The following is a 22298-nucleotide window of genomic DNA, read 5'->3' as shown; positions in this document are numbered from 1 at the left end:
CAACTGATTAGTAACCAATACGTGCCGCAAAATAAGTAGGTACCTACTATGAATAAGTAACATAACGTGCTAAAGCGTTAGGCTCAGTCCCATACTCATATAATTATGATTTGTGACTGTTATGAGACTTCAGTGTTAAAATATTTTAGATTCTCTTGCCCCGTACACAGATACGAATAGGACGTAGCTTAACTCCTTATTGAAAATTATCCTCCCAAATAGTTTAATCAACAACCGCTGTTTTATTCCTTAATTATAATTAAATGTTATAAATTTATAATACATTATACAAGTGAAGTATATCAATGTACCTAAGAAATAATGAACGTTTGCAGAATTTTTCTGGGAAGAGTCAAAGATAATATAAAAAATAAATGGGGATTTTTTTGTAAAAAAAAACTATTAACTTTGATATATCATTTACAGTTTTTATTATGGATATAGATCTAAAATGTACACATTTTATACATTCATACATTCTTTTTAGTCAAATGTTTTTTTTTCATTTTTAATTGTTATTACATTATATTCTCACAATTAGAATTATTAATAATTATTATTATTTATTACAATAGGTAGGTACCATACATTTTATTTGCCTATACTAAATTAGTACAATCGTGTTCCGTAAAGTATATTGTAAAGTTTAGGATGTTTAGATAAACTGATTAACCTATTTGTACTAGAATTTTAGAGAAGAGAATGGGCAACGTGTCTTTTTTTAGTTTATAATATTAATAAGAATGGATTAGGGCTAAGTAAATAGAATACATCGAGATCTGTATAAATACTGAATATGTCTAAAAATCCATGTAAATTAGATGCCTATATTTATGATAAAATAAACTCAAAAGGTAAACATTTTTAACCAATTTTCCACAAACTACATTTTAAGGGTATTCATTTGAAAATTTGGGACGATAATCATAACCAAGCCACCCACTCTAAAAAATAAAAATTGTCTTACTATCGTGAATTAAACTGTATTTTTTTGTTATCTAAATAATTTGATTTCAAATAAATATAAAATTAATTTTTAATCTGAAGATAGCTATTTAGCATATTATTAAATTAAAGTGTGAATCGTCGAAAAACTGTGCATCAGGTGCGCACAGGGTGAGCAGAATATGCATCTATATCTATACAAAATGTTATACATGGGAACTATTTTAAATTTTTGATCTAATTACAAATATTATTTTCAATTATGGGTAAAATGCATAACAAAATAGGAAATCATTCTATTGTACAGTAATAGAGTAGATGTCAAGTACGAAGAGTACACTTGTACTATATTACTTCGTCAATAATCACTAGTCTAGTTAATAATATTTATTTTATTTTATATTCAAAATACGTATTCGAATGTTTTTTTCTTAATAATTAGAATATTGGATATTATTAATAAAAAAAAAAAAAAAAAAAATGAGATAAAATAAATGTAATTGAATAATTTAGACTATTCGCCTGTAATGAATCTATTAAAATAATTTGAATCCAATGAAAAACCATTATGAGTGGAGACGATTTATTATTTTTGTAACCATGGATACTAAATAATTATTTTAATAGTAATATAAATTTAAAATTAAAGATGTTCATGTTTCCCAATTATTTTAAAAACGTTTACTTTTGACTACTATTTTTCACGAGTAATTAAATTCATGAGTACCTACATGTAAAAATTAAAATTCACAAATTCAAACATCGAATTTAAAATTTACGCGAATCTATGAATTTTTTCACGTAAATTTTTTTTTATTAATAACATGCGTTTATTATTACACTTAGAACTTTATTTTAAATTAATTTAATACATTCCAATGGTTCAAGTTTCAAACAGCGGTGGCCGGTGATCGGTAATCAGTTACCTATTCATTTTGAACCCAAAGCATTTGATCCGCCTATTCTGTATATCCGTACGATAATATTACTTATCATGAAATATTTATTTTTAGACTAGTAAACGCAAATATTTTTAGTTCTTAGTTTTTTACTACAATTATTAACATTTTATATTTTATACGTTATATTATAATTTAATACATTTAATAAATATTATGTTTTAAATACACTTGAAATAAATATCTATGATTTACCAATAATTACACGTGAACAAAAAACACGCAATAACATATATCTTAATTCACGATCAAATTCGAGAATTCTACTTTTCAGTTTTAACCAACTTAAACTTAACCTTAAGTACAAACTAAATCTAATTTGTTACAAGTAACGTCTTTCGAAGATAATAATTGAAAATTTTTCTGGAAAAATAAAGTCAACTTAGCTCTGTGGTTCAAACCAGTAGAGACCGAAACGATCATCCAGTCCGTAGTCCGGCAGGCTCGGTGCAACAAAACTAAAACGTAGAATACGAAAATCGTATTTGGTAGTGCCATCTGGGGGCGTATATAATTTGTTAACAGTTTTGGTGGTTTTATGAGCATTCGCGTTAGTTGACCTAATTGACCGCTGTAAACAGCTGTTACATTGTTACAATCATCCGGATTGATTTATAATAATTATAAATAACTAAATTATTGTCTATTGACAATATTCACAATTTACAATGGAATATTAAATTTATAATATCGTAAGGTCTGATTTGTAAATATTCACGATACTAAGTCAAGCTTGCCTTAAAAATAAATGGTGCACTTGATTATAAATTAAGTACCTGCTATCAGAGCATTTCGAATTTTAGTAATTTTTTATTTTTATTTTAAAAACCCAAATAACTTAATTTAATATTATACTTATACATGTACGACATATTTTCCATGGTCATTGTTGAGATGTATAAATTACTCACTAAGTATAAAGCAAAAAATTATTGCCATACTGGTCAGATACAATAACTGTCGAATCGTGACAAAAGGATCCACTAATGATATTTGCATAGGTATATTATTATACAAATAAAATATAAATGATTGTTATACGTTTTTGAATTTACTTGATCATAATAATAATAAAAAAAATATGGTGTTAATTTTCTTTTTGATAATAATTCAAAAAGATTTTAATAATCTTATTTAAACAAAATAAAATAAATTAAGACATTTTTTATGTAACTCTTATTCACTCTTTTTACATACTCAAAATTGAAAAACAATAAAATATGGCTTATAAATAGTTTAAATAATACAACTGTGAAGCCGTCTTAAAAACAGTAGATTACTAAAAAATAAAAATTTCATATATAAGTTATAAAAAACAAAGTACATTAAAAAAACGTAATTAATAATTTAAATACAAAATAATATGAAATTCAACCATAATAAATTTCAGAAATAGGAACTATAAATAATACAAAACACAATTCCCTAGGAAAAAAATAGTTGAATGTATTCACTGGAACTGAAAAATCTGTTTCAGATCATCTAATGTTATTTTGGAAGAAATATCACTAGTACCCTCAAACAAATTTTGAGCAATTTTTAATTTGTGAGACTGAATGTCCAGTATTCTAGTTTCAATTGTATTATTACATACAAATTTATAAATATTTACTGTTTTTTTTTGGCCAACTCTGTATACTCTGTCACTTGCTTGTGCCTCCATTTGGGGATTCCAATGAACATCCATTAGGAACAAATGGTTAGCCGCCATAAGATTAAGACCAACACCTCCAGCTTTCAGTGACAGCAGCAAAATCTTAATAAGTAAGAAAATAAAATGTAGATACAAACTCTAATACAGCAGCATGTCATTAGTACACAATAATTTATAAACAAAGTCAAAATTAGTTAATCAATTATCATTATCTTTTCCAAAAACTCAAAATCAATATATTAAATGATACATTTAAAATATTTACAATATATCAAAATTAAAAAATTAAATATTTTATTACTTGTGGTCCACCGTTAGGATTGTTGAATTCACGAATGATTTTAGTCCTTTTTAAAATTGGAATTGTTCCAGAAAACATTTCTATCTTGGCATTATACTGAGCCAAATGTTTATGAATCAAATATAGAAAACTTGGCCATTGAGAAATTATGATAGCTTTATCATCATTACCGTTAAGTAAGACTTTATCATTGACCAAATCACAAACTTTTTTTATCTATGAAAATAGTTTAATTATTACATAAGAACATACATAAAAGTTATACAATTCCTGGTACTTATTTGTTATCACCCTGCTTTATAGTATACCATTATTCTTCCTACAACTATCGTATTTAGCTTAATATGGGAAAAAATTCTATGGTTGATTGGGGTAATTATCTATATTATTCTAACTTGTAATAGGATTCAAACATAATACGGTTAACCATACCTATATTTTTGTTGATCTGGATATAAGGGCACACATCGAGGTTGTGGGATTCTACTATCTGGATAAATAAAATGCCTTGGGGAAAACTAAAAGAAATTTTCTGAAAACGTATTTGGCATAAATTTATGAGGAGAACACGTCTCAGGGAACAAGATACATATGTAACTATCTTAAAAGATATATTAGAGTTTTGGCCTCCAATATTCATTATAATTATGATCAAATATACATATATTATACCTGTATATATTTACTTCTGGACTTTTTAAATTATTAATAATATAATATAAAACTTATTTATTTATTATATTGTTTATTTTATTTATAGCGGGATGATAACAAACAAGAGTGGCAGGGCGATAACAAACAAGTACAAAATTTCTGCTGTTCACATTTATATAATATTATATTATGTATAATGATAATATTTGAAAATTGTACCTTAGTAGAAATCCAAGATTTTTGAAAAATGTTACTGTCATTGTATAACTCAAGATTTTTCTTAGCAGGTTCTTCGTTTAGTGTAAGGCAACTCATAAGTCTTGATAATTCAATAATTTTTGGACAGTTAACTATTTTGGTGCTTTCATTATAATATGAATCACTATTAGTTAAATTGCATTCACTATCCTCATTAAAATTTTCAGGAATATTCTCTACATCTTTTTTAATACTCTCTTCAGTTATAGGCTAAAAACATTAAAAAGACAATGGATATTTAATAAATTTATTTACAAATTTTAAATTACTAAAACCACCCACTCCATTAATCAAAGCTGGATGACAGCAAATTTGTCTCAATCTCAAAAGTAACACTAGTATATGATATGTTTGTATTTCTTCTATATTCTTAAATTTTCTGAACAACTCAAGTAATTCAGGGTGATCTTTGATGATCTGGTCTTTATCTTGACTTTGTTCTATAATTACATAACCAATTTTTTTAATAATGCAAGTATTCAAATACATAAAGTTTACACGTGAAGAATATGTTGCAAAAAATATCATAAAAAGATATATAGATAAAATTTTACTTAAACATTTAAAACACCTAAATAAAAAGAAACAATAATATAATTTTAAAACTAATTAAACAAATTACCTTGAAAATTTTGAACTTTACATTGTACTTTGGTACTAGAATCCAATAATTTTTCTTTTGCTACTCTATCATACAGATAAGTAGCAAAAAAGTTACTGGAAAAATAAATAACATTAGTCACTATTTTTTTTACTATTGCTCCATTACATTAAAATTGATTAAAACCTTGAGAATTGCAGTAATTTCTCATAAGCATTTCGTTCTTCTTTTGATAATTCAATTTCAATTTCATGAACTATTTTATTAGGTATTTTGAAAGTTGTGTACTTGGAAAGTTCTTGTTTCGTTCGACGAAGCATTAATGTTTTAACAAGCAGGGATAGCCTATGTTTACCAGCATTGTCGTTATTGCCGACCCACCTCTTCCAAATCTTTAAAATTAAAAAAAAATAACATTGTTATAACTAGTTCTCAAATTCACATAAAAATAATATAATAATTCAACTTAGAAAACAATCAAAATTTTTTTTTAATAGGTGGAAAAAGAGGGATTACTTTACTTTACATCAGGGATAGAGTTAGTCACTATAACAGGCGAGTTAAATTTAAATTCAATGATTAATCGTTATATTCAAAAAACAATTTTGAGTAGAGACTGTCTATTAGCCTATAGCCAGTAAGTTTATTTCGTATTGTTTTTTGATATAACAATTAAAGAATTTTTGACCAAGAAATTGAATTTGAAAAGATCATTATGTGTATAGATAAAAATATACAAAAAAAGGTTGTCCTTCTTAAATGTTTTTGAACTTTAACAAAATAATGAATGTCATTTATCAGTTTAAATATATAATTTTGTGGAAATCTGAAATTAAAATGTCCATAAAAATAAAAATTATGTTTGTATATTTTTTGGATTTTTTGGTTTCAGTATAAACCACTTATGAAGAACTTTATTCAATTTTCAAATTGTGTTTTAAAAAGAAAGATTTTTATGAATTTTTAACTAAAAAATAATTTGAAAAAATACTACGATTTTTTTATTTCTCAAGTGCAAAGTATACTCTGTTAACAAGAGTTCAGAACTGCCTACCTAGTGGGCAATAACTGGCCATTCCCTCCTTACTGTAACACCTAAAGGTTATTACCCACCTACTTAGCATCTATTTCTATAGAGTAGAAACAAATTATACAATGTATAGTTTGGTCAAGGAGAGAAGATTTCTGATGGAACTCTCACATTCATGAAATTTGCATATGCAAAGTGATCCTAGTCTCTTGGTAAACAGAATATAAGTCTAATCTAACTACTTATCGCGTATACACAAAAAAAAAAAATCATGTAAAATTAATATATTCATCACTCTGGTTAAAATATCTAAAATATTAACTGTTTTATTAAATTTTGTCGTTTATGTGAAGACTCAAATTAATAACTAATAATGTATTCACATAAAAAGTATCAAAATTCAATTATAATGTGCATGGGTAGGTATATAATGAAATTGTTTAAATGTAGGTAGTTTTTAATATTGTCATTTATTTATATAAATAATTAAAAATTAATAATCTAAAAAACATATATTTTTATACTTACTAGCCAATCATCAAATGGATGACAACGAATAAATTTTAGAAGAGTGTAAAAATCAGCTTCTTTATTATGAATCGGTGTTCCTGTTATAGCCCACCGATATATAGACATCATACTACATACCGCTAAAGAAGTTTGTGTCTTTTTATTTCTTATTTGATGAGCCTCATCTAATATGATTCGCCTCCATTTAATTTGGAACAATGAACTCTAAAATTAGAAAGATTATTATCTAAAATCAATTTTTTATAATTCTTACGAAATGTTAACTAACAGATTTCTGTTTTTTATAATCCCACATTATTAAATTATATGATGTCATTACTACATCATTTTTTGCCAATTCTATAGCTGCTATATTTCTATTTATTCCATAATACTGGCCAACTTTTAATAGTTCTGGTTTCAATTTGGTCATAAATTCATTTTCCCATTGACTCAATAAGGATGCCGGACAAACAATCAAAGTCCCACCAATTAAAACTACAAAAACATAGTAAATAATATGAAAAATAACATTAATTTTCCTTTAAGAAGATACAAATTTAATATCTTTGAAAAATATTGTACTCTGAGAATTAATATAACTAAATTTTAATAAGATATTACCATCATTACTTCTGTTGTCAATAGATACCGTTGGTAGTAAACTGCCAAGTTGTTTTTCTTTCAGAATCAATGATATCATAGTCAGAGTTTTGCCTAAACCCATGTCATCCGCTATAAAATAATATTACCAATTTAATATAATATTATGATTAATGAGTAAATTATTATAAATACTTTTTGTGTATACTATATACCTAAAATTCCACCATGTGGCTCTTGACGTTCTCTCCAAATTAGCCAAGCAATAGCATGTTTTTGATGTGGCATGAGAGACACAGTTAACCCTTCTGGGTCTTCCATCAATATACCAGATGATGGACATGTATCTAAAGACTTATGTAAAATTTTTAAGACATCTAATGTCATTGTTTGTTGAGTTAAATAGATACACAAGGCTGAAATAATAAAATTATTACATTAATTTAGTACTGGAGGAATAAGTAAAAATATTACCTTTTTCACTCATAGCATTAATATTTATACTTGCAGCTGCTCTTTTTGCTAATGCATTTTGTGAATTAGTAGATTTTACTAAAGATTGAGATATATAAGGTGAGATAACTGATTCATTCATATCCAATTTCTCATCAAATTTATTCAATAAATCTTCATTTTTAATGATTTCTTCTAGAAATTTTTTTTTGTTGTCAATTTCGCCTAAGAATTAACAATTTAAATTCTTAGTCTAAGTTTAAATTATACATCTTATTAGATAGTTCAATAGGTAATACATACTTATTAAGCTGTTTTGATTTATATCGGAATAACTAGATTGAACTATATTTGTTTTAGTTATCTCCTCACTATTGAATTTGATTATTGTTTCAGATTCATTATTTTTAAAAGATTTTTGAGACTTTTTTATAGCCTGACGTGTATTATACACAAAAATTGAATTATTTTCATTGTTTTGATTATGATTTTTGTTTGAATCTTCTAAATTTTGTTCTTTATTAAAACTACCTGCTGATAATTATTTTTTGTTTTTTATTAGTAAACTGTTTTATAAATACAGTAACATTTTTTTAAGGCACTAATCATGGGACCAACTCAAAAATGCTTCTTATACAGGAATTGAAAAAAAATCTAGATAGTTAAAACATCAAGTTTGTTTATTTATTAATCATTATTAAGTGTATTTCTAATTTATCAATAATTTCTAATTTTTCTCTCCATAATCTAATCATATATTTTTTTTAAATGTTTGATTTGTCTGAAATTGATAGCACTTTATGCTTTATACCACTAGAACTGGCCATAATAAAACCACTACAAAAAATGTGCCAATAAATTGCACAACGCTAAATTTCAAAGTCTATTAAACTCAATTATCAGTTGACATTTCATAACACAATTAAATATGTTAAAATAAAACAATATAAATAAACAAGTAAAATTTCTATTTTTATAATTAAACAATTATTATAGAAGTTTATTGACAACTGATCAAAAGAGCATTTTAATCGATTAGATAAAGAAAAATATATTGTAAAAACAGGTTGCTTTTACATTTATAAGTATGGAAAATGGATAGTTAAAAAACAGCAACTTCAGCAAGAAACCATCTAAAGCAAGAGTAACTCTTTTATTTACAACTTAATCATATTAATACTTTAATTTACCATGGTCTATACACAAATTATCAGATTTAATCATATTAATGGCTGCTGAATCATCCAAACTAGGTTTTGTAATGCTAGCAGTTATATTCACATTTGAATCCTTTAACATTTTCAACTCACTATCAGCATTAGCATTCATTGCACAATATTGAACATCATTTTTGAAGATAAAAACTTCAGATTTATCGTGTGAAATTTGTCTCTTAGACATACTTATATTTAAAATCTATAAAATAAATTAATTCATTCACAAGTTTACAATTTTAAACTTATTTTAATATAATTATATTACTTTATTGTACTGATCATGATTATGACCAGGTGAATGAATAAATGAAACTGCAGGAGTTTTCTCAACATTACTCAAATTATTACAACTCCCAATGGAAGAACCTAAATCTTTAATTTTTGAATCATTATCACATGTTTGTTCATTATTAGTAGAAATGGTTGCATTTGATTTGTCTTGACTTTTAACAAAAATGCTAAAAATTGTATCAAATAACACAATTAGTAATTATTAGAATTACAAATTAAAAAAGAAGGCACCTTGAACTTAATTCCAAACATATATTTTACTGAAAAAATATAGCTTATTTTACTAAGTTAAAATATAAAAATGTGGGCAAATAAATACATAACCTGTTGTACACTTCAGTATAAGTTAAATTTAAATTTGATAATAAATCATTGTATACAAAAAACAATTCTGAGAGGAAACAGTCTATCAGTCTATATCACTAAAAACTATACTATATTATATTATATTAGTGTTATTAACTTTTAAAGTAATAAAATCTTACTAAATGATAGTGTAAAAATTTTATAGTATAAATATATTATACCTTGAAATGAAACTATATATTTTGAAAATATCATTGCCTTCATAATAATCTAACCATTATATAATTACACAATATGTAAATATTCAACTTTGTCAAAATTTAAAATTCAAATAAATCGAAATTATAAGATACATTGAATTAAATTTTATAAGTGTTAAAATTAATAATGTTTCAAATTCAATTATGAAATTATTAACTTATCCTAATGATTTCAATGGATTTTTTTAAAAATATTGTTTATGTATTTTTCAAATTTTTTTACTCAAAAACAAAAATGTTATCATACGTGAATCAAAAATATCAAACATTTAAAAATATAAATAACACAAAAAGAGCTAAAATATTTAAAAAATTATATTATGATTCAAGTCAATAAAATTTAAATTTAAAATATAATTATGAAATAGGTAATAAAATAAAAAAACTAGAACTAATCAAACTAGTAACTAATAAATAATTAGAGTATTTGATTAACAATATGATGATTATCTATAATAATTAATTTAATACAATATGACAAAAGAATTTTGTCAAAAAGTGGTTTTGGGTAATAATTCTTATTTTTTTTTTAATTATTTTCCCCTTCATTATATTAACAAGTTTTAGGCATTTTTACATTGAACTCTTCAAGAGTACTCATAAGATACAATTTTCTATCAGAAACTACTACTTAAGTTAAAGATCAAACCATTTGTATTACTTTAGTCTACAATCTACTAAAAACATGTACACATACATAAATATCAATGTAAAATTCATTCATTGGGCAAAGTGACACTTAAAAACTAAAAATAAAAATGTATACAACTAAATTCCCATTTTTAATTTCATTCCAGGGTGATCTAAAAAATTATAATGCTACACCTATACTCTCATCAAGCTAGCTCAGAGTAATATGAACTCAAAAGTTTAATGGATTACTCATTAAATATGTATATTGTGGGCAATGTGTTGTGTATCAGTTTTTTGGTCTCGAGGCTTGAGATGAAATATAGTGAGAATGTAACAGTAACATATTGTTAAGCTAATTACAGCATACTACTTATCAGGCCCAATGACTTATTCCATTAAAATATAAACAAAAAACTATATTTCTAAAATATATTACCAATTATCTATTGAAGTATCTTTTTCAAAAGACAACAGTATGTTATCTTCTTCATCTGAATTTTCAATGCTACTAATATCACAGTCATAGAAATATTTAACATTGTCCTCATAATCTTTTGCTGAACTAGAACTGAGTAAAAAATAATAATAATAATTAGTAAATTAGATATCCACATATATGATAACAATTCCTTAGTTTGAGTAATGAATATTATATTATAATAACCTTTTTTAACTTTAATTTAATAGTTTCAAAACATTTTTACTAAAGGCCATAAATAACTCTTAACAGGGAAAATATAATACAACAATTTAATTTTAATTAAATAGATAAAAACAAATGCTTCCAATAATAATGCAGAAACATTACAAATATAATGATCTAGGAACAGTAAAAATTTAAAAAAATTAAACTAAATTATATTTAAATGCCTATAAATAATAAATATATTTAAATAATATTATGTATATAGTTGTTGTCTTTAGACTACTAATTTATAAACTATATCATCTCTATTAATGAATAATGGTAAATTTTCTTCAACAATTAGGCACATTCAAGATCTACTTAAATAATTTATAAGTATAGGAAAATTAATTTAATTGTTATATTTCATTGTTAAATAGAGTTAATATTAAAAAAATAAATAAATCTATCTACTGTCTCACCCCAATATTGAGAAGTGTAGGTATAATTATTAATGTAATATTTTTACTTAAAATTTATTTTTAATTATTTAAAAGGCATTATTATGTATATGGTATATTGTTTAAAATTATAATACCTACATACATTTTTTTTTTTTTTATTTTTTTTTTTACAGTGTTTTCAATCTTTAATGAAGTATAAAAAATATAGGTACTCAACAATACATGAGTTAATTGCATATATTGCTGCCATTAATTTAAATGTATACATGTTTAATGATAAGAATTCATTGCACTGAATTTAAAAATTTACAAAATACACATAACATAGGTGGAGAATAAATAGAAAATAAAAATTATAAATTACCTAATAAGAGTATTGTTATTTCTGGATACTTCATTGAACTTTAAACACGGAGAAATAGACTTTTCATGAAATTCACATTCTATTCCATATTTTACCAAGTCTCTGCTTGATGGCATTAACAATAGAGAATCATCTGAGTGTTTAGAATCATTTTTAGAGATTTCAAGAATTTTTTTTGCCTAAATGGTTTAACATAATATAATATTATTAATTGCACATGACATCATACAAGGAAATTATACTTACATCAGTAGAATTGAGAGACAAACTTCTGCAATACAAAATTAAAACCAAATAAATATACAATACACCTACATTTTTCCAATACAGACTAATTTATTGCGAATACATTTTTTACATTTTTTTTCTTTTTTCATTAACATTATGTCTCATACCAACTTAAATTAATTTATTTGATTATACTAAATAAATTAGAATTACTTCAGTTATACAGATTTTAACTAATGCCAAAATTGCAGTTATTATTAAATTGTGTAATCATTCATTCATAAAGATCCTATGGCAAACTGTCAATACTGAGGTGTTTAGCATTCATCTCAGACTCTGACAAAACCACCAGGTACAAAATTTTAGTACTTGAGTTAATGTAATTAATTTAGATTGATATACAATATACATTAAAGAATAATAAATTATTAAAAAAAATAAAATTGTAAATTATTCAAGACATATAAAACTGATTATACTATTATACTGGTTATTAATTTTTTACGCCAAATTTATTGGTTATATACTTTAAATATTTCTATTTTTATAATAAAAATAACTAATAAACAGATAAATATTTAATGATATTTACTAAATTCCTAAATATAAAATTAATCTTAAATAAATCTATTTAAACTTATAACTTAAGAATTAAAATAATTGTTCTCACCTTTCACATCGTTCATCAATGTCCTTATTAATAAATATAGTTTCATTATTTTCATAATTTGTAGATATATTAAATTTGTCTACTTGGTCTGATCTGATGAAATTTGAAATCATAAAATTACTCAACTATAATTAATTACATTATTAATAAATTAATTATCCTTACCTTTGACCCTCATTAACAAGACTAGTATTTTCACTATAAACATGTCTCGTTAACTCCAAAAAATCATTTGCATTTAGAAACGTTTTAGAAACACTACAATATAACATAAAATATAAAAATATTAATACATAACATACATAATGATAAAAATTAAATTAATACTTTTCATAAAAATAATCATCACAAATTTGAGATACAGTTATTTTATCTACATAATTTTTATCCACTTCGAACTCATATTTTTTATTATTAAGCTTTGAAAGCGTTTCTTCTTCATCATGAATAGATCCTTTAAAAATACTGCAATAATTTGAACATTTCAAATTAATAATGTTTAAAAAAAGCTATTATTTGTTCTTACTTTATATTCCTTTTTTCAACATTAATTTTAGATGAACAATGCTCTTCATCTTCTACCATAATTTTATCATTTACATATTTATTGTAATACTCATCATCATTACTAAAGGATAAATAATATACAATTGTAAAATAAACTATCATCAAATTAAATTTTAATATAATATCATACATTTTAGATTGAGAACCATCTTGAGAATTTACATCAATCAAAACATCTATCATGTTTGATGGACCAAAATTATACTTTTCTTGATTGTTTAGAGTTTTAGAATTACTTTTAAAAGAAATTTATAGTTAATGAAATGTTTCTAAGGTTAATATTGGTTGTTATTTTACAAATAATATCATCTTACCTTTTACATCTATTTGTTTGACTGTCTACATTTTTAATTACCTCATTCAATTTTTCTTTTTGGATAATTGTTTCTTCAAAATCACTAAAAACCAGAAAAATTATTTAATTAGTATTCAAACTAACTAATTAATAGTAAAAAAAGTATTATATTACATTTTTTGATCTACAGAAAAATGAGTTATTTCTTTATTCCCAGTTTTTGTTTCAGAATTTATGTTGTCAAATGACCTAAGAAAGGATTCATTTTCTTAAATTATAGTTTGTTTTTAAATGTTGTAATAATATATATATATATATATATATATAAATTAGTCTATAAAAGTATAAATTATTTGTTGTTACCTTTTACACTTTATTTCCTCATTAATATAATCATCATCCAAAATGATTTCATCACTAAGACATTTAGTTAAATCAATAAAATGATCTTGTTTGATTGGATTACTGCTAATGGGCAAATAAAACTATATTAATAGGAACATAAATATTTAATTAATATATTACCTAAAATCAAAATCATCTTCATAAATTTGAAGCACTTTACTATTATTAATTTCAATTTCATTATTAAAAAATTCTTCACATTCTTCACTGCTAAAATTAAAAGGAATAATTATATTATTTAAATATAAAATTAAGACATTACTTTGGAAGGTCTAGACAACAACTATTTGAAGAATTCAATGAAACCATGATATCTTCTATGATTTGTTCAAATTCTTCTTCAATAGACTCTTCATCATAATAATCACTTTTATTTGATCTTATCCCCAATTGTATTTCATTCCCATTATTAGATAACTCTACTAAAGAGTTTTCAATTTGATTGCTTAAAGAAACACTGGAATATATTTTAAAAATATAATTTTAATAAGAGTTGCTAACCAACTTCTATTGAATGCTCATATAAATTTGAGTAAAACCATAATAGTTAATATTTTTAAATTTGAATAAAAAGAACTTTTGTGTACAAACATAAAAATGAATTTAAAATTTCTTAATTGACTTACAAACTCGCATTGGTTTCTATTGAGTGGATTGAGGTATTACTTTTTAAACAATTATCCATTTCATTATCATCTAAAGAGTGAACAGTGTAGAAAGAAACATCTCGACAGCTAAATAAAAAAAAAATTTAAATCTATTTAATTTAGTTATCATAAAATTGAATTTAAAATAAATTACATAACTTAAGCTCAGCTTTCTACAAATTTAAATAAAGATAATTAGATTTTTATTTAACTACAAATTATATAAAAATAACTAAATGCAATAAATATAAGCATTGATATTTGATATACAAGATCATAAAAGAAGGATTTTGTAAAATAGATTTTTTGCATACTATTATTCATAATAATAATGAAATATTTTTTATTTATGTATTTGTATACTTAATTTAGAACTTTTCTCACATCAACAAACTAAGTTTAGCTATTAGTTATTGCCTTAGTACATACATATATTAATATAAAAATAATAAATAAGTTTTGAAATAAATACAATTACTTTTCTGTTCCAAAATAAAACATATTGGATTTAAATTGATCATCAGTCTGAAAATTCCTGGAAAAAAATTGTGAAGAATGTAAAAATAACTTTCATTATTTTTTATTAATAAACTGTCATAATTTATATTGTCAGATACTACAACAGGCATTTTAAATACTCCATTGTTAGATATAAGTTTTTATGAAACCAAAATTTTCGAAAAATTAAAATATAAGAAAATTATTTTGCAAATATATTTTATAGAATCTTGATAAATATTTTAATAGTATAATAAGGTAGAAGATGGAATATGATTGGTCATGTCTTAAAACACGAAGAAGAGCTTCTGTATATTATAATAGAAGGGAAGATGAATGGTAAAAGAGATCGAGGATAACCAAGAATGTCTTATATCAAAAGGGTGATTTCCGAAGCGGGTCTAGCAAACTATAAGGAGCTGAAGAGGCTAGCTGAAAATAGAGATGAATGGAGAAATTTCGGAAAATTGCAAAACCAACCTTAGGGTTGATTTACTAAAAAAAAAAAAAAAAGGTAAGTATCACTCTACTATACATTAGGTATTGAATTAATATTATAAGTGTATAACATTTTAATTCAAAGATATATCATTGAATAAGAAAAACGATTCTGAGCAGATATGGTCTATTATCTTATATCACCAAGTGATAGTATATTTGTTTTACTTTTAGTATTATAACTGATTTTTTCTAAAATATTGCATTTACTATATTATAAGTATTTAATTATTATAATAACATTCATATATTAAATGTTATATATATATATTATTTTTTGGTATATTTTAATATATTACATCAATTCAAACAATTCAATGTTAAATTATATCTTTTTATAAATACTGTACTTTAGTAAAAATAGATGTATAGTACTTATAAATAAATAATATTTTAAAATAAATCAAAAATGTTATTGCATATAGTAAATTTCATAATACTAAAAAATACATGAAAGTTTAAATTCCCACAAACAATATTTTCAAATACAACAAAATACCTTTATTTGTTGTTCAATTAATTTTATTTGAATTGGAACTTAAAATATTTATAAAAATAATTATCTTTATACCTACATCTTTCAAATTGTATGGTTCTAATATGAAATATTTAAAAGAAATTTTAAGTAAAATTTTCTAAACTTAAGCACAAAATGAAAAATTTTTATCAATTTTTAATTATAAAATAGTTTATAAGTATTTACTATTTTATTAAAATTTGTCAAAATTTAACTTTAAATGCATATAAGAAAAAAATGTGCTTATGTAATTTTAATATTTTTATATAGATGTATGAATAAATTTTATAGGCTCTTGTGTTTTAAATTTTCAAACATTTTTACCCAGCAAACAACTTTTAATTGACATTAAAAATAAAAATCAAATAACTCAAAGCAAGTTAAAAAATTTATCGTACAATAAAAATCATAATATAAATATTTAATAAAAATTTGAATTATCTAAAAAAAATTTTGTTTTTTGTTTGAAAAATAGATAAATATTAAAAATTGTTTGAAGAAATTTAATTATTTTAGGAGTGAACATTGAATGGAAGATGAATACCTGTCATCTTCAGTAGAAATACAATTTTTCTTGTTATCCAAAATTGTTTCATTTAATAAAATTGGCATATTCAATTTTGCTACTTGGGGTGGAATATTTTTTGAATCTCTGGTAAAAATTAAAACAAATAATTATATTATTTTAATATAAAATTAAGACATAACTACATTTTATGGATGTTATTTTCAATTAATAGTGATATAGTCGTTTGATCATATTCAAGAGGAATATTCTTATCAACACCTCTTGACTTAATCAATTTTTCTTTAGAAATACTTTCATTGTAGGTATCACTATACAAAAATTATACCTTATAAATAAACTAATAATTAGAACATAAAGTAAAAATATTATTACATATCATTTTTATGTTCATAAGTGTCAATAACTGTTATTGGTAAACTATATTCTGTATTGGAGTTAGAAATTAAGTTTATTTTTTTAAGACAGGTTAAACTCTCATTAATACATGAATCATCAACTGGCTTTAATATGTTTTCAAATTCATTAACACTCTCATTTACATTGCAAAATTAAACATATTAATATATTTAATGTACTATATGAAAACATTTTCAATTAGTTAGTATAATGCATGGATTTTTTTTTTTTAATGATATGTTATTATTTTCAATGAATATTGAAAAAAGATTGTTTTACACAATCTAGATAGTTCTTAAATAAAAGCTTTCTTAGATTTAACCATTTATATTGTACATACTAAAGTTCTATTATAATCTTATATTTAATTTAATTACTTTGGAAGGTCAAGACAACAACTATTTGAAGAATTCAATGAAATCATGATATCTTCTATGGTTTGTTTGATTACTTCTTCAATAGACTCTTCATCATAATAATTACTTTTATTCAATCTTATCTCCAATTGAATTTCATTTTCATTATTAGATAACTCTATTAAAGAGTTTTCAATTTGATTGTTTAAAGAAACACTGAAATACATTAAAAAAATTTTTTACAAGAATTTCTATTTATTTTACAAATTTAAAAAATAATAACAATAAAAATATTTTTGAAAACATTTATAAATGTTGGAATAATAAGTTATGTTTGATAAAATAATCACACAATATAATAATAAATTAAAATAGTTAAAATAAATAACTTACTCCTCAATAGTTTGGACTTTGATGTGAGTGTTGTCTTCATCATCAAAATTATATGATAATTCTAACATTTTTACCTCATCGTTGGAAATACTTTTAGTATCTCTACAAAAATTTATAATTAACATTTAGAACCAAACATTGTAGTAAAATAATTGATAGCAAAATCACAAATTACCTTTCAAAATCATTATCTTGTTGAAAACTTATATTATTGTCTAATTTAATCATTTTATTGGCATGTTTTGTTGTGTTAATTTTTTTGATAAACCTTTAAAAATTAATTTTAAGATAAAAATAATGTAAATTTTTTTTTTAATATTATAACTTAAAAGATTTTTAAATTGATATGAATATTAATAATGACTCGAAAAAACTAAAATTAAGTAAAACATACTTGACAAAGAAAATAGTAAAAAAATAAAGATTGGTTTTTTTATATTAATTATCATTTATTATTTTTTAGGTATATTTTTAATGTATGCTAAAAAGTTACAATTTTTAAAAAATACAAAATAAATCTTTTCAACACAAATTTATAGAAATAGCAGCACAAAACATGACAAATACTATTAAAAATCTCTAATTATACAACATAAGATCTCATACTTGGAATCCTTATTATATAGAACAATGTATACATAGATATTCTTCTATTCATAAATGTATTCAATAAAAATTATCAATTATATAGGATTCAAGCCCTATTTATAAATTATTAATAATAATAAAAATGTTTACATTTACATGATATTACAGACCATGTAATAATATTAATAACTTATAACACATGTATTCTCATGACAAGGTGACACATGATCCGTGTGGGGAATGATACAGACAATGAGAGGCCAGGACGAATGGTATGTGCATTGTATTATTTAATTAAGCAATTAAGTCACCACCTTCGCCGCCGACTATCATTATGTATAGACCATTATAAGGGCAACCTGAGCAAGAACTTGCCAGACAGTTAGAGGTATTCAAGACGTTCAGAAGCAAGTCGTAACAACACTCACAATCTTGCTTAACAGCATTTTAGAATTAGATTGTAACACTGTTCACAAATATCTTATACTTACAATAGTGTAATTTTTATATTTACGTCTAAGTTAAATAAAGATTTACTAAATAATTAATATATCAACTATTCTTATTTCTGCGTTGATATATGAATTGACGTTGTCATCAGGACACAACAATGAGATAATTTCTAAATTATTTATGTATTATAATTACCCAATACTATTTTCATTCAAGTTACAGGAATCTTCACTCGTTTCAGTATCATATTTAATTAGTTTGTTGGGTGGCTGATACATAAATTCATCATCATAGTTTACATCATTCCTAGAGTTATGGTAAAAATTAATATTTTTATAACTTAATTACATATACAATTATTTAATAGATAGTATTTTGTAATTTTAAATCAAAATTAATGTCTAGTTTATTTTTAAAGCTAAATATATTCAAGACATGAATTTCACATTAGAATGAAATATAGTATGTGTTTACTGTAAAGATTATTTACGAAGTCTAATTTAAATAATGTAAATGGTTATACAGTGAAATCTCTATAAATGGACACCTGTCAATAGTGAACACTTTTAAATTTCCCAGCAAAAATGTATGCATATAATAGGAGTTATAACCTCTAGTAGATACTCCTAATAGTGGACGTGGACACTAAAAACTAGTACCAAAATTAAAAATTACCTTTCATAAATAGACACAATACACGTACATATCGAACATTTTTAAGTAATAAAAATACTATCTTTTATACATTTTGTTCATATTTTATCTTATTTTAAAGGTTTTCTTATTCGGAAAATGACAAATGGTTCGGTTATGTGTTCAGTTATCAGTAGTGTGCTGCACATAGTATGAAAACATTAAAATGTTTATAAACATTTATACACCATTTTTTTACTATATACATATATGTACAATAAATAATAAATTAATATTATATGTATATAATATGTATGTATATTATTAATATGTATATGTATAACCAATTCTCTGTATTATCTCTCTATAGAGGACACTTAGTTATTATGTCTACTATGTAATAGTTTTCTCAAAAGTGAGCATTTTTTAATTCTTCAATGGCTATCCATAATATAGAGGTTTCACTATAATTGATTTAAAATAAAAATATAAATTAAATTACTTTTTAATCTTTTTTATGACATTCTGACTTGCAACCTTTTCAATGTGCTCAATCTGTTGAGTTAATTGTTGGATCACATCACTCAGAGATTGTTTAGAAGTCCTACAAATGAAATAATACTTAAATGTCTACACAAATACTTTTAAATAAATTTAATACTCAGTCAAGAAACAATATAAATGTAAGTAAATAATACTAACCTTGTGCATACAAAATTCGATTGATCATCCTTGCAGCAAAACATTCTATTATTTGTAAATGTTTCAGTTGTATGATCCTTTATTTTTTACATAGTACAAATAAATAAATAACAATAGTAACTAACAAAAAATAAATATTTTTAAATGCTTAAATAAAATAATTTTAGTTTAAAAAAATTAAAAGTTAATTTTCAAGTAAAATTGTATTTAAAATAGTGATGACTAAAGTATAACAAATGTCAGTTAAATTCAGTTAAATATTTCATAAATTTTCTATGAAATTTGTACTATTTGACACTTGTATATTATGTGAAACTTTTTTTTAATTACCGTCAACACTTTTAAATAAATAAAAATAAGTAAAATATGTTTTTAATTTTAATTTAAAACTATTAAGTAAACCAAATATTATTGAAAACTTAATAAATAATACATTGCATTTTTTAGAATCTGAGCAGAGCAATGTATGTATTAATATATTTATTATTTTTTTATTTTTATGTCTATTATCATTTTTTAAGATAATAAAAATGTTTAGAATTTCTACTTTAAGGGTAGTTTCTGATAGCAAATTCTATATAGTCGTTACTTATGTCAAAAGTAGAAAATTATCAGCATATTTCAAAATAAGGCAAAAAAAACAATAAATAGAATTAATGATTTTAGTTGTTTTGTTATAGCTTAAAAATATTAATTGTGAATACTTGTAACTTTTATACTATTTATACACATAATGGTATTTTCAATGACAATAGTTCAGTCAAAATTAATTTAATCTATTTATAAAATAATTTTTTTTTATTAGGCTAACAAACTGTTTTACTCTTAGGATCATTTTTTTTATGTAATTTTTCATTATTGAATTAAAATTTAACCTATACATTACAAGAACTTACTCTTCATTTCTTCAATAATAAGGTACACTCTACTCAGTCAACACTTAATATATAACAAATGGTTATCTACTATTCTCCCTTTTTTTATAAATTAAAATTTATTTATTTTTCAAACTGTCTCAAAATTATTAAAATATTACAAATTTTAACTAAAACAATTTTTCTTCGACATTTAAAAAATAATTGTACAAATTATATCAAAAAGTAAAACTACTTACATTGTATTCATCTTCATCTTCAGATATTGATCTCTTTTCTTTTTTTCTGGTATTTAACTCCATATCAATTATCTTAGAATAAAACTCATGTTAGATATAATAAAGTATCATTTTAGTCTAATCACATAATCAATTAAGTATAATACATACTTCACATTTTGAGCAAGAAGGTATAACAATTTCATTAGGCATTTTCTCTGCCATTTTAAATTAAACACTATTATAGATATTTATTAATATATGCATATAACATTATATCAATGCAAATATAATAAATAGGCATAAGAAACTTGAGACCTAAAAACAAAAACAATAACTTTATACTTAAAAATTATAATATTAAATCATTAATATCAATGATATCAGGTAATACACAAGACAATTCACTAAGTATGCTAGCCCATATTTTATTTTTAATAGAGAATTTATTCAAATGAATTATAATTTGTATAATTTTTATATATACTCATAGATCCATTAGTTCACAAGATTTTTAACTGTGGAGGCAATATTACAACAGCTTGTGGTTCCAGGAGGCCTAGGCCTGTCCTGATTTTTTTCAGCTATGAACTTGAAGTAAGACAACAATCTTTGAAATTTATCCTAACATAAAATTATAGATTTAACTTTTATGCAAGAACCATACTTTCATTAATATTAATTTTTTTTACTATTTAAATA

General features: G+C 23.1%; 1 protein-coding gene across 1 annotated transcript; it reads right to left on the bottom strand.

Moving 5' to 3' along the window:
- Positions 1 to 3306: 3306 nt before the first annotated feature.
- LOC112596080 (MATH and LRR domain-containing protein PFE0570w-like) lies at positions 3307 to 21857 on the bottom strand. Its single transcript, XM_025341561.1, has 38 exons — positions 21768 to 21857; positions 21618 to 21689; positions 20504 to 20580; positions 20304 to 20405; positions 19364 to 19474; positions 18303 to 18395; positions 18128 to 18229; positions 17756 to 17950; positions 16998 to 17105; positions 15419 to 15475; positions 14920 to 15027; positions 14556 to 14750; positions 14414 to 14503; positions 14252 to 14353; positions 14063 to 14137; positions 13908 to 13991; positions 13724 to 13828; positions 13553 to 13654; positions 13354 to 13491; positions 13192 to 13284; positions 13027 to 13119; positions 12375 to 12399; positions 12129 to 12307; positions 11112 to 11243; positions 9451 to 9643; positions 9159 to 9384; positions 8272 to 8499; positions 7990 to 8193; positions 7731 to 7931; positions 7537 to 7647; positions 7202 to 7410; positions 6931 to 7137; positions 5559 to 5764; positions 5394 to 5488; positions 5054 to 5211; positions 4733 to 4981; positions 3860 to 4075; positions 3307 to 3660 (listed from the first exon to the last, which is right to left on the bottom strand). Exons 1-38 carry the CDS (start codon positions 21819 to 21821, stop codon positions 3355 to 3357), a joined length of 5301 nt encoding a protein of 1766 aa, XP_025197346.1. The 5' UTR covers positions 21822 to 21857; the 3' UTR covers positions 3307 to 3354.
- Between the last annotated feature and the right edge of the window lie 441 nt (positions 21858 to 22298).

The sequence above is a fragment of the Melanaphis sacchari genome, unplaced genomic scaffold, assembly GCF_002803265.2.
Source record: "Melanaphis sacchari strain LSU unplaced genomic scaffold, SCAv2.0 Contig2_pilon_pilon, whole genome shotgun sequence".
NCBI classification, from domain to species: Eukaryota; Metazoa; Arthropoda; class Insecta; order Hemiptera; family Aphididae; genus Melanaphis; species Melanaphis sacchari.
The sequence above is the reverse complement of the archived record's forward strand: the minus strand, read 5'-3'. Positions and strand labels throughout refer to the sequence as shown.